This window comes from Cyrtonyx montezumae, unplaced genomic scaffold (genome assembly GCF_038088225.1).
Source record: "Cyrtonyx montezumae isolate F1298 unplaced genomic scaffold, pur_monq_1.0 scaffold_12, whole genome shotgun sequence".
Lineage (NCBI taxonomy): Eukaryota > Metazoa > Chordata > Aves > Galliformes > Odontophoridae > Cyrtonyx > Cyrtonyx montezumae.
Genome location: NW_027071848.1, coordinates 4,479,065 through 4,492,949, shown reverse-complemented (window position 1 = coordinate 4,492,949; position 13,885 = coordinate 4,479,065). Strand labels below are relative to the sequence as shown.

Genomic DNA, 13,885 nt, shown 5'->3' with positions numbered 1-13,885 from the left:
TGAAGATTGTCTATTCCAACCATCAACCATCACCACAATGCTCACTGTGTAGGTACCTCTCTTGCATTCCATCTCTAAAATTTTCTTGGAACTTGTGATGCAGTCTTTGAAGTACTTCTGCCCTTTCATTACATAAGATTCTGGAAGAGCAATAGTATAACAGTGTAGCTGTGTGGCCTGCATTTGACTGGAAGAGTGGGAAAGATAGGTTAATGCAAATTCTCACATACTACAAATGTTTTAGAAGGGCTTGTGGAAAACTGAGATGGAAAACAAAATCCTTTGAGTGCTGAGGAGAATACATTTACTGAGAAGAAATTCAAAATACTCTATATTAGTTTATACAATGTGATATTCAGCTAAAAATTGAGATTTTCTTACTACTGAGTGTAAAACCCACAGGATTAAGTCAATCAATTTCCCTAATGGCATTTTTCTTAGACATATTTTGAGATGCTTGCAGTTTTCTTTGAACTAAAAAAAAGTTCTACTGATCCAATTAGAATTAATTGTATCCAGATATTCCTTACTAACAAGAGAGGAATGTGATGCACAGGAACTCTGTTTCAAAGAATGAAGAGCAAAAAACAAACAAACAAACAAAAAAACCTATGCCAAAATATATGTTTATCAATTATTTTTACTATTGTGGTTAAATTTGAATTATAATATTTTACCTCAAAATGTGCTAAGAAATGTACTGTACCATACTCTAAGACTATTATTATTAAAGTCTTAGTAATAAGATAAAATTTTTCTGCAAAATACAAAGCTTCCTAGTTCTAATCCTAATATGGATTAATGAATTACATTAGTACATCTTTTGTGAATTTAGAAGGCCTACTTAAGTCTTTTATAACACAGTAATTACCAAATAATCATGAGTTAAATTTACAGTAGTTAATTAGCATAGTAATGAATTACAATATACTTGATTTCATATAAAGATAGTAAGAAAAATAAATGCAATGATGCATGTCTCCTTAATAGCTTAAATCAAAAAGCTTTCAAAAGTAATTAAAAATTCTATTATTTTTTTTTTCCAAAGGATTCTTTCTTGCTTGTAGTAAGGTTTAGCACATCCTGTGTACTTCATCATGTCAAATCTGATTTCCAAACACTACTGTTTCCTGATGTTTTTCATGAAGCTTGTCTGGCCCAATGATGATAGATCACTACAGCTAAGCTGGATGAAGGCCCTTGCAAGATTTGATTCTTCTGTTCTGTTTTAGACATTGACTTTAGGAAAAGATGAATCGTGACATACAAATGCATAGGTTTATTATCCCTGACTCTTAAGGGACTCCAAGGTGACCAGCTTAGAGGCGGATTGCTGCAGTTTAGTCATAATATTACATGAGATTATTCCTCTTACTTTTCTCTGCAACCATATTTAGATCATAAATTCTTCAGGCACTGCCAGGCACCCTGATTCCTCATCACTATAATAGTAAAAGTAACATTATTTTCCAAAAAGAAATATTCACAGTTTGCTCTAAAAACTGACCAACTCTCCATACTTATATCTTTGAATTAAAGGACAAGGCTTTGTCAAAAATGTTTTTGTTACCATCTGGTCATATTTCATGAATTTTCAGCCATCTGTTTTTTGGCAAAGAATCCCAGAGTTTAGGTTGCAGTGCTGAGATCACAAAACCATCAGAATTTTATCCCAAGCCTTTCCAATTATACTGACTTTTTGGAGCATTAGCAGGCTTCAAAACTGACAGATGAATGTCAGTGTCTGTGATAGGCAGAAACCTTTCTGAAATAAATCCACAAGAAAGGGAAGAACAAACAATTCAGTGGTACCTCTTTTTTAAAGAGAAGTGCTACAATGCATTTGATGACAACAAATTCCAAGTGACCTCCAAGAATCCTCACCTTCTGGAGGTGACTCAGAGATAGAATGTCTGTCACAATCTCACAAATGAAAAAAAATTAAAATTAAAATAAGAACTTGGAAATGCAGATAAGAATACCTCAGCACCAGAGTCATGCAATAGGGAGCATCTGCAAATAGCTACAGCTATTTAGGGATGTCTCTGTAGTTTGTGACTGTTGGTTGCCTTAATATATAACAAGAGTACATAATTCTTCAGTCTAGAATATATAACAATCAAGACTTCCTTGCTGATAACATCTTTTTCCTCCTCCTTTGCATTTCTTGCACCAATTAAAATGGTTGGTACAAAGCTGGAGGTAGAACCAACAAACACTGCTTTATACAGGACTTAACTAAACTCATCCAACTGCTTTACACTACTTAAATCAGTTTTCCTAACTCTTCAGAAAGGAAGCTCTTGTCATATCATTTAGTTCCACTGGCTCCATGAAAGACAATTGACTCCTGGAGGACAATATATAACAGCAATGCATTTTGTTTCTAAATATCTGTAGGGAGTTAATTTTTACCTGAGTCTTCCATCCTCTGCTGCAGCTCCTCCTGGGATAATCTTAGTAATGAATATCCCAGGGTCATCCCCAATGTGTGGGTTATCTGTTCCTCCAGCAATACTGAACCCCAGGCCAGAATTCCCCTGAAAAAAAAAAAAGAAAATACATCACCAAATGCTAGATTTCTGCAGTATGTATTTGCAGTGGATGAATTAAGTATCTTTTGTTCAAAGAAAACATTTTATTTGGCATCACCATACTTTCAGGTGGATGACTCAGAAAGAAAAAATTATCAGTTTAAGAACAGAGGCTGCAAAAATAAATAACTCCTGGAGCTAATGGCAGAGATAATGAGTGCTCCAAGAGAAACGGGATTTGACCTAAATTTGTTTTCAGTCACATAAATTAGCCTCTGAACTCCAATATGAATTTATCCAAGTCAATGAGAGCTAGAGGCTAAAAACACTTCAGAGCCCTAAAAAGACTTAAAAAGCCCTTCATTTATAAACAGAAAAAGTGAATAATCTTTAGCTTTGAAGAATTATAGTACACCACCTTTTTTGTACAAAATAAATTGGTGTTCAGATTCACATGCATTTATTAAAAAAAAAAAAAACAGAAAATAACAACCAACCAAAACCAAACAAAACAGTGTTTCTTTTGTTCTACTGATTTGCTACAAGGAAATGTTCAAGATATTCATTATGAAGATCTACTCAATAATTTTATATACAGCTACTAAAACTTATGACAATATAATAGAACATAAATAGGCCTGCAGGCATATACATATACTTGCAAATTCTGACACTGTTTATCACACAATTTTAACAAGCAATTCTAAACCATTTTTGGTAATATATCTTAATTACTACACTTATTCTGTGTAAATAAATATTGATCAGATACATTTTTTGGGGATATAATGGTAAATTCAGGACAGTACTCCATCATTTTAGCTTCTGTCATGTGAAAGCATTTTTATACTTATGTATGTAGTTTCTCATAATGTTACAGTATTAGTGATATTACATAATTTTCACTGTAGTGGATGAAATATCTACAGAACACTAAAAGTTTGCTGCTGTTATTGTTTTTGTCCCTATTATTTCACTCAGCATTTCAGATACCTGAAGATGTTTTTCTTTGCTGATGTTACTGGATCAGGTGTCTGGTTCAGTTCTAATGACAACAACAGCTAATAAGAGTAGCACCTCTCTTGTAAGAGGCAAACAAAGTAAGGAAAAGAAGCAACAATAACTCTTATTTCTGTCTTCTTCAACTCTACTTCAATTAGTAGGTCAGGCCTGTGTGCAAAAACCGACATATTGCCTATGTGCAAGTGTATCATACTCTCAGTTCTGTTATCAGTATTCTACATTCACAAGCAATGCAGTTCTCATTACTCGAGAGACGTTCATGCAATCTGCAGCTCTCTTATCAGCATATAATTGTGAATAAATTTTCAGAACTGAACTAATTTACCATCCAAGAAGAAGGATTTAGAACTACACATATCTTAATGTTGCTCAGATAGCTAAATGAAAAAATAGAACATTGTTTATCCATATAATACTTACATATAAATACACAACATTATGTGCTTATTTGCTATAAAGTTAATAAACATCTCCAGGACAGTAATATAAATCTGTTACATAAATCTGTTACTTAATGTAACTCATCATTAGGATAATCTCAGATTCAGGTTATTTTGCCAGTATTTTAAAACATATCTAATTATGCAGTGCACTCAATGCAGGTTTGCACTCTAAAAATATTATAAGAATATTTTGCTTTAAGTTCTTCTATTTGCCATATTATTAATGGAGGTAATCTTCCAACACATAAGAATGAACAAATGCATACATATATATACTTCAGGAAGCCTGGAGGAATAAAAACCTTAAAACAATGCTAAAATCAAGGATGACTTTCTAGAACGTATATTAGAATAAGTAATAAATAAATAAAACATTAAACTAAAAATGTTGATTTTATTCTTAAATCCAAGGAAGGTGTTAAAGTATGCAAAAACCTATTGTTCTGAAAAGTGGTTGATTTCCAAGTCCCCAAATCGGGGGAAACAGGATGGTGAGGAGAAATGTGGATATAATTTTTAGTTGAACAGGGAACACAAACAGCAACATTATAATAGAGAGGGTCTGAAGAGCTTTAAAAGCTGTCAAAGCTTGCCTGTTATGAAGGGTGTGCTTAGCTGGTACAGATCTTCACATAAAGTTCATTAGAATTCTTAGCAGGAGATAATTTTTGAAAAATTTTCACACTTTCTCTGCACTGTCTACCTCCTACTATACTCTTTTCCATTAACTTTTTAGAGGGAAGAAATGCAGCAATAGTGACTGTAAGCAGGGATATGGTAAAACTGCTACAGGCTTCTCAGGAGAATCGGTGGTAGAACCTTGACATTCATCCACAAATGTGCACTGGCTATACTGCAAGACTATTCTGATTCTGCCCCTTAGGAATAACTTTTTTAAAGAAGACTGTACTTCTCACTGTCATTCTCTATCCGGAAAATTTCAAGCAATCATTCAGGCCATAGTCCTTGACTTGATCAACAGGATATACAGGCTCTCACATAGTAGTTGGCAGCAGCTGGTTGCATCCCTGCAAGGCTTTTCTGCTCCAGAATGTGAGTTGTCAAAGTTAAGAGCAGTCACACTTCCGGCTTCTTTCCTTATAGCTCTTAAAGGGTTTGCACTGGCTCCATAGACAAATCTTTTTTTTGCACCTCAGGTCAAGGCCAACAAGGTAGTAACATGGTGACCATCACTCCTAGGTAACTGTCCTTCTCGGTGCCTTGGGTTGGAAACATCATAGTATGAATATCATAGTTAAAACTTATCGCATTTCAGTTCTGAATAGCAATACTGATGTTCAAGTCCCTTCCTTTCTCTCATTACCCTGTCATCCTAGTGAACAGCTTCATCAGCATATGGCTGTCATATTAGAAACTCATTGTAGGTAATGAGCTGTAACATGACAGTTCCTGAAACTTTCTGCACGGCTTAGCTCCTACCCCCTACTTTTTTTGCATCAATTCTGTCCCCATCCCAGAAAAAAAGGTGTTTTTTTCTTCACAACTTCCAATTCTTTTATTAATGTATCTCCATCTTACAGCCATTTTGTGTATTCCTTTGAAAATATCTGCAGTCATTCAGCCTCAAACAGCTCAATCATCACTTAGTCACAGCATTTTCTACAGTGATACATTCATACTTACTCTCATGCTGACTCTCGTGGTTGGGAGTGGTTCCCCATAAATATCTGTCGTTAATTCTATGTCCACCTTCTCTTCCAAGCATTACTTTTCTTGAATGCTTACAAAGCAAGTTAACAATGAGCTCAGAGGCTCGGTGATGATGCAGACCAATGGTTTAATAATAACAACTGATACAGAAGAAAGAGTTATAAATCAATAGATGTCTTCCTCGTATGTGATACTCCAGTGGTACTCCTTAACTGAGATTCACATTCAAGTCTGAATATGCTTGCTTGCTATTTTTCAGATTTCCTTTATTGAAGAGTTTTACCCTCATTTGAGGGTACCATAACATATGTAGGGGCCAAAAAAATCTGACCAAGTCTCAAGCAGATGTACTAACTTCAGTGACATTTCTCATACATCATTATTCATATATCTAATATATTTTTTCATACCCAAATCATTTAATGTTCAATTTATATTATTGCTGGATTTTCTCTTGACATAAATATTCCCATCCCTTTGTTCAAATTCTCAATTGCTACTACTATAAAAATCTCATCGAATTAGCTTCTGACTACACTGGGAAGAGTTGCATAAATTTACTCAGCACTGGATGTATGTGTATTTTTTTAAATTTATTTTTAAATTCAATTTAGTTTCTTACCAGCCTCCAAAGCTCAGTCACACACAGCCTTGCAAAATGTGCAACACAGTCCAACATGTCCAGTTTGGCTCAAATCAATAATGCTGCCTTAGTTTCTTGGCTTCTCACTCAGCTCAGCTTTCCTTTTTTAAACACAGAAACGTTGGTAAAAAAACCAAATCAAAATTATCTCTCCCAGTCCAGCCCTTGGAGGCCTCTTTCTTATTATCATCTGAAGGGAAAATCAATCCTTCTTAAGGTTTACTACACAAGCCTGCCTTATTTATGCCTTTCTCATTCTGCACTTTCCACCTCCACAAGTATCACTCAAGCTGTTTATAGTTCAGCCCGAGTAAGGAAGAAGCCTGGCCACTATTCTCCTGATCCTGGAGGGGCTGACTGCCTCTGACACAGGCACAACATCACTTCAGACATATGCTGCACCTCCTGTCAACACTGAAAAGAAACACTAAGGGTCAGAATGAGATGATGGATGATTCACACACCATAGGAAAAAAAAAAACAACAAAAAAACAAAACTTGCAAGTTTGAATCTCTTCCCTCAAGACTTGTTAAACTGCCAACATAAAGATCACAAAAGTAAAATGAGAATCCACAGCAGGTAATGGTTTTGGACAGCCATAAAACCCATCTTTCTTAGCCTTCATCTTGAGCTTCTCTCCTTCTATACAACACTGTGAGCAGCCATATAGCTGGCTGCATCTTTACAGTTTGCAGCACTTCATTTTTGTCACAGAGTAATCCTCAAAAATGCTCCTCACTGACTAAGGTCAACACTGAGAATGCATTAAGCTCTTTTCCCAAAGCATTACATCTCTCCTTGGATGAAAGCTTTCCATACATTTCAGAACATATTATCCTTCTCCTGTCTCATTTTTAGTTTTTCCTGCTCAAGAGCTGCCTTTCACCTTACAGCAGATTTTGATCACAAATCATATAAAGCTATTTGATCTTTAACAAAATTGCAGAATATGAACCCAAAATACAGAAATTAAATCATAAATGTACAAAAAGAGAGTTGTTTCTTACATAAGGGTCAAGTATTTTGTATTTTACAATGCTCAGCAGGCTTCCCATATTCATACACAAGTTGTTTTCAATTTTTTTTTCTTTTCATTATAATCAGTAAGATGTCAGCAGAACTTGATGTTTGACACCATCTTAAGAGACTCTTGTTGAATGACTTAATTACTTCACTGCTCCTGAAAGAATTCCTGGTAATGTTCTGAAGTGACACAATTTTGAAGCACTTTGGCATTTAAGTTAAAAAAATTACAGACTCGAGCTGCACAGAATTTTCTTAACTATTGCTATAACTTTATCCTATAATGACAACATAGCAAGAAGAATGTTTTGTTGAGTTCAGTATAGAACAAGGTGCTGCATTATCCAGAATGGTTTCCATAGGCTGAGAGCTGTTTCTCATTATATTACTACAGCCTCTATTCTTGAAGTCATGGTTGTACTTGTATTACTATTTATTTTTTTATTTTTATTTACAGGTTTAAGGGAGACATTTTGCTTAGCTATTCAAAGAATCAGAGAATTATTAAGTTTGGAAAAGACCACTAAGATTATCCAGTCCAAACATCAAGCCATATACCCACCATGCCCACTAACCACGTCCCTCAGTGCCACATCTTCATAGCTTTTGAACATCTGCAGGGATGGTGACTCCACCACCTCTCTGGAAAGCCCGATCTGATGCATTATGATGCTATCTGAGAGGAAGTTTTTTCAAATATCTAACCTGAACCTCCCTAACACAATTTAAGGCCATTCCTTCTCTTCCTATTGCTGTTACATGGAAAAAGAGGCCAGCTCCACATAGTCACAAACTTTTCTGGGAGTTCTCAAGCTTCCTGCTCTGCAGACTGAACAATCCCAGTTCCCTCCCCCCCACCCCCAACACTTGTACTCCAGACCCTCATAGCTTTGTTGCCCTTCTCTAGAAATGCTCCAGGGCCCCAGTGTCTTGTAGTGAGGGGCTCAAAACTGAACACAGTACTTGATGTGAGCCCTCACCAGTGCTGAGTACAAAGAGAATTAAGGAATATAAGCCAGTATTAATAAATCTGTAATGAGCTGAACTATGTAAATAATAAATAAATATAAAATAATAAATAAGTAACAGTAAGTAAATTAAAGTCTTGACACAAGTCAAGTTTGCAAAGCTTTCCACTGATCTAAATGGGAGCCTTTGTCAAGTAAGGACATAAGTTTCCATCATGCAAGATTTCTTCTGCTCTTCACAGCAAGCCTAAGTCCAAACACAGCATCAGAGAAATGTGTGAGGACTCTTCTGTTAGGCTGTGAGAAGTACAGCTTATCAGCAAAAAAGAAAATACAGAAGAAGCTGAGTGGTCAAAGCCCACATTTGTGCATAAAGTATAAAATCAATTTGTGAGAACATGTAAAAGAGAATCAAAACACTTGACACTTGCAGCTTTCATGAGCTTATGCTTGTTGCTGTTTCTTTGTGGGAAGTCTTATAACTTGAAGAAGGAAAATGAAGGGAAAGGACACCAGTAACATACATCTGAAGAAGGTTGCAAACTACTGAATGAAAGTGATAAGGCAAAAAGTTGTTAATTAGATAATAAATAACTAAATCTGTGATTTGTTTCCATCAACAACTTTGTTGTTTGATACACCTCAAAAAGTTTTCTGTCTATTTTAACAATCAGTAAACCTTCAGCATTTTAAAAGCATTAACAATCTACAGGTTCAGTAAATCCTTTCCTTTCTTCAATCCTTTCCTTTATTTCAATTTAACCAACCTGTTTCACATTCATAGATAATTTCAAAGAACTTTATTACCAACAAAAATTATGTCCTCTGAAGTCAGTGTAGACTTGGTATACATTTGACAGAATTTTAGAATTTGACATACATGCATCAAAATCTTCAAGCTTTTCAGCTTTAGTTGCTATATAAATTCATTCAAGGCACCTTCTCACTCTGTGTAAATGCTGCACACTTTTCTCACAGTCATGTTAGCTAAGGAATTATCTTATTTTTGTTAAAAAAGATGTACTGTTCTTTTCTTTTTCAAATTTCTGTTAGGAAATAGAAATTCCCAAGGTAACACTGAGGGTATTTCTGATGCTGGAAAAACATGACCCTTGCTTGCACTATGATACGTAATCTGAGACTAATATTTTGAAATTTGACTTTTTAACACATTGTAATAGTTTTTTTATATCACTGTGTACTCACTTTTAATTTTTGTTTCTAGTTTCTGCTTAAAAGCAATCATATTTCTAAATCCTTATAAAAATAAGATAGGGACTTAATGCTTGCTTTCTACAGCCACACAAAATCATTTGGCTGGAATACTAGGCAAATTTTTATTGCATCCAAAATTCATCCCTCATAGAGTACATTTTTAATATAACAGTTGTAAAAATAGTAGTAGATGAGTCCTGGCTAGAACTGCTGCCAGATTTGTCTCTGCTTAGGGATCTTCCCTTGGAGTACTTCAGCCTTCTTTTACTGCATCAGGTTTCTTTCAGTACTACTGAACATCATCACTAGGTGAAAGCTGAGAATGAGTCAACCTTAGAAAACTCTGGAGAAAAGAATTTTATGGCAAGAGATAGGGAAAAAAAACAACCAAAAACCTAAGGAAACAAATGATTGAGAACTCTGATGATGGTCATGGAATTAATAGATATGGGGCAAGAGTAGGTGTTGTCCTGAAACAGTCCTTGATACACTTTTGCTTTTTTCTCAGTGGAACAATGAAGGTTTTATTTAGTGTGGTACTTAAGATATGGAGTGACTTCCACACCAAGCCTAAGAAAAAGGTGCTCTGAGGCTGCTGAAAAGATCAATGAGTGCTAACTACCTCTGTAGGTGTTGTTCAATAATAGTTTTCTTCACAAAGTATTTCTCAACTGAAAAACATAACTTTCCTTCATCCATCTGACAGTGAAGTGACATAGGACCTTTTCTATGACTCTGGCATAAGTGAAACAGCATATACATAGTGGGAGTGTTCAACCCATCAGTCAGTTTTCTTCCACAGTAGAAAGCCACAATGCAAACAACAGCTTAAGTTAATGTTTCATCCCACTGGAAGGAATAGGTGATTTTTTAACATGCAAAACACTTAGATAGCTAACAATAGATTTTGAGAGAAAGAGCTTGTGATACACTCCTATGCAAGGCTCTAGGATTTTTGAGACAAGACAGGATACTGCTTTGCACTTCTCTTAAAATCTGTCATTTATACTAGTATCATTTTAGTATCCTGCTATATTCTGCATTGTTTTTATATTCTGTGGTACATGCTAAATTACCAAACTATTTCCTGTCATACAGTATATGACTGTATGGCCATCTCCATGCTAAAACTCAGTCCATCTAATCCCGAAAAAACTCTGGGCAGGGTGTTAGGAAAATGATGCCTTAAGTAATTTCACCAGTGTTTTCCGTATTTGTATGTGCCACCCTATAATGTATTTTTCTTCTACTGTTTTCTCCAGAGTTCAGGTTTCAAAAGCCCAAACATCAAAGCCACATTTCTGTCTCATTCAGAGAACAGAGACATTTGCATATTAACCAGAATGCTGTTGAACTTTTTTGTACTTTCAGATCTACTCAAGAGTAACATAATTCATGAAATTCTCACTTCTCCCACGTATGCTGGCATGCTCCCCAGAGTGAGAGTTTAGAGACTCCACAGTTATATTATGCTCCATATGGTACAGATTTTCATCCCTCACAGTGCCATTTGTTGTTTTCAAGCCCCTTATCAGGGTCAGCACATTCATTACAAAACCGCAATACACACGACTACAGCTGCCTCCTGTGCTTACTCTCACTTGTTCTCTGCAGAGGGATATTGTTCTCTCTGCAATGCCTGGATGAAGTATAGCTTTCAGGAGGACAAGTTTTTAAAAAAGAATGAAAGGAATTCTTTTTTTTTTTTTTTTGTAAATTGATATGAAATCTACAGCACTGTAGAACAGCAAATGGAGACAAGGAATGAAACCGCTACTGAAGTATGGCAATCTCTTGGAAAAAAAAATAAGCTTGTGCAACCTGTGTCAGACTTCGATGCATACAGACTGATGCAAAAGGATAGATGTGAACTCTCTGTAGGCTGTTTTTTCAAGACCTAACAATTTCCAGCCTTCCTTTAAAGGGACGTAATATCTGTATTTTCCTTCTATTAAATGCAAACAAACAAACAAACAAACAAAAACACCAAAAAGCCCAGAAACCAATCAACAGATAAATAAATAAAGAAATCAGGAACTCCTCATTTTTAGCTGAAACATCTTTAAACGGTGCCATTATATAAGGTCATCCCTATGACAAAGAAGAATGTCACCACCTCTCTTCTCTATCTCTGCTAAGAGTACATTTATGGCTTCTGAGCTGTGACAAATATGCATGCCTACTTTCTTCTTCAATAAACTTCTTGTTCTACTTCAGAATTAGCTATAGGGATAGCTTTTCCCAGAATCATGACCTTGCCTATTCTGTCTAACATAGAAAAGTAAGGCAACATATGTCCTCTTTTATTTAGATCATACAATGAAAAACAAATGTCACAGAAATCATAGTCTGATGACTATCTGAAAAGTAGTGGGGGAGGGAAATAAATATTCAAAAAATTTCCTCAAAACACAGTTGCATTTTCTTTGGACAAACAGAATTCCACTCCTGGGGAGCAAATAGTTTCACTTCTCTTGAAATGATCTTTCTTTGTTTTATGGTGTCACTGCAGACTAGGACAAAACTTCTCATCAGACAGACCCTGAGAGCCTTCTGAACTCCCAGGACTCCATAATCAAAAGTGAAAAATATCAGATCAAGGAAAGCCAAGCATTCATTAAGTGACAACAGTAACTAGACATAGGGAAGGAGTAAGAATAGAACACTAACTGGAACTGAAAGAATAGCAAAACTCATTTGAGAGCCAAACATCTTTGAAAACTTTGAAGTGAACATCACTCAAGTTTTCAGAATGCAATTACCTGCAAAAACTGAGGAAATTAAGAGATGTTTAAATGCTAGCAGGTGTATGACAGAGGTAGACAGTTATGTTTGTATGAGAACAAAGGGAACAATAACAAAAAAAATTTCACTGAAGCTATGGAAACCAACCAAATGTCACCACATAATGTTAGCAATTAAAAGGAAATGAAGGAAACTCCTACAAAACTTTAGTCCGTCTCTAAAGGAACTCTAATCCTGTTCTTATAACTTACTGCTACACAGAAAAATTGATAACCCCAGTGTCTTGAGCCAGTGTAGAAACCCAACCATTTCCTTGCTTAAACCAGTTTGTAGCTTGAAGTGTTTGTGTTGAAAAACTGTCCTGTGCCTAAATGGAATCACCTGTACAGCTTGTGCTATTACTAAGGCATTGCTTTGTAAACCATTTAGGGTAATTTGAGACACCTTGAATACTAGGGTTGCTGGAATGAGCCCAAGTCTTAAGTTACTGTCTAAGCTATCATCCTTTTCCATTTGATAGTCATATTCACTGATATGAAATGAGTATATGCAGTTCTTCTTCTCTTCTGATTTAATTACTTTAGCATATATTAACATGTAATACCCTAAAGATTTCTTCAACTAAAATACATATATGGTTAATAATCTAGATTAAAATTCTGGAATGTTTACAACTGTTACAAGATTCTGATAATAACTATTATACAGTTCAGCATCAAAAGAATAATAAATGAATGAGTAAATCTCTTAATTTTCTTTCTTATTCAAAATCTTGAACTTCAGGGCATATAATCTACAAGAGAAAGTACATCTATTAATGAACTAAAATGCCCTTGAGGCTTTTAAATTCAAGCACAAATCTTGAAGGCAAATGACTGAGTAATCTTGCTATTGCATCATTTACATTACTATCATTACACTACTCTAGCAGCTAAGAACACAGAGCTCAGCATCACCTTCTCTTTTAATATAAAATATGGTTTTGAAAAAAAATACATTATTTTGAGTAACATTTAAGGCTTTTCTCTCAGGCCCTTGATGCTCAACTACAAATTTAACTGAGAAGAAAAACAAAGAAGGATAAGTAGCATAGAATGCAAGTCACTGTTTTTCATAGGTACACACCTAAATCTCACAGTTTTCCCCAACTTTGTCCCAACCCTCTTTATTAATAACTTTTCATTTTAGTGACCGTTCTCATCCTTAGTAAACTTGACTACATATGACCAAGGCGATCCAATGTTGCTTCAAAACTGGCTAACCACGTTGCTGCCCTGTTAGGAATCAGTTGTAGTGAGATTTACTATTCATTTATTTATATACATCAGTCCTTGAAGAAAGTTTGGAGGCTTCTGAATACACTACAGCAGAATGAGACTGCTGTTCCATACGATAGTTGTGTTGCAAATCTTCTGTAGCCTCTTCTCCCAGTTAACTGTAAGAGGTAGTGGATTTAAGTTGCACCAGGGGAGATTTGAGTTGGATATTAGGGAAAAATTGTTCTCAGAAGGAGTGGTCAGGCACAGAAATGAGCCGCCTAGGGAGGTGGTTGATCCACTGTCCCTGGAGGTGTTCAAGAAACATGGAGATGTGATACTAAAGGACATAGTTTAGTGGGC

At 35.5% G+C, this 13,885-nt stretch overlaps 1 protein-coding gene across 6 annotated transcripts in view; it reads right to left on the bottom strand.

Annotated features, from left to right (window-relative positions):
- The window catches only part of DLG2 (discs large MAGUK scaffold protein 2), a 1,006,374-nt gene that overhangs the window by 331,063 nt on the left and 661,426 nt on the right, over positions 1-13,885 (bottom strand). For all 6 annotated transcript variants that reach the window (XM_065729952.1, XM_065729947.1, XM_065729948.1 and 3 more), the window contains one exon: positions 2,416-2,540. In XM_065729952.1, the coding sequence (XP_065586024.1) occupies positions 2,416-2,540 (125 nt within the window). The remainder of the gene's footprint in view (positions 1-2,415; positions 2,541-13,885) is intronic.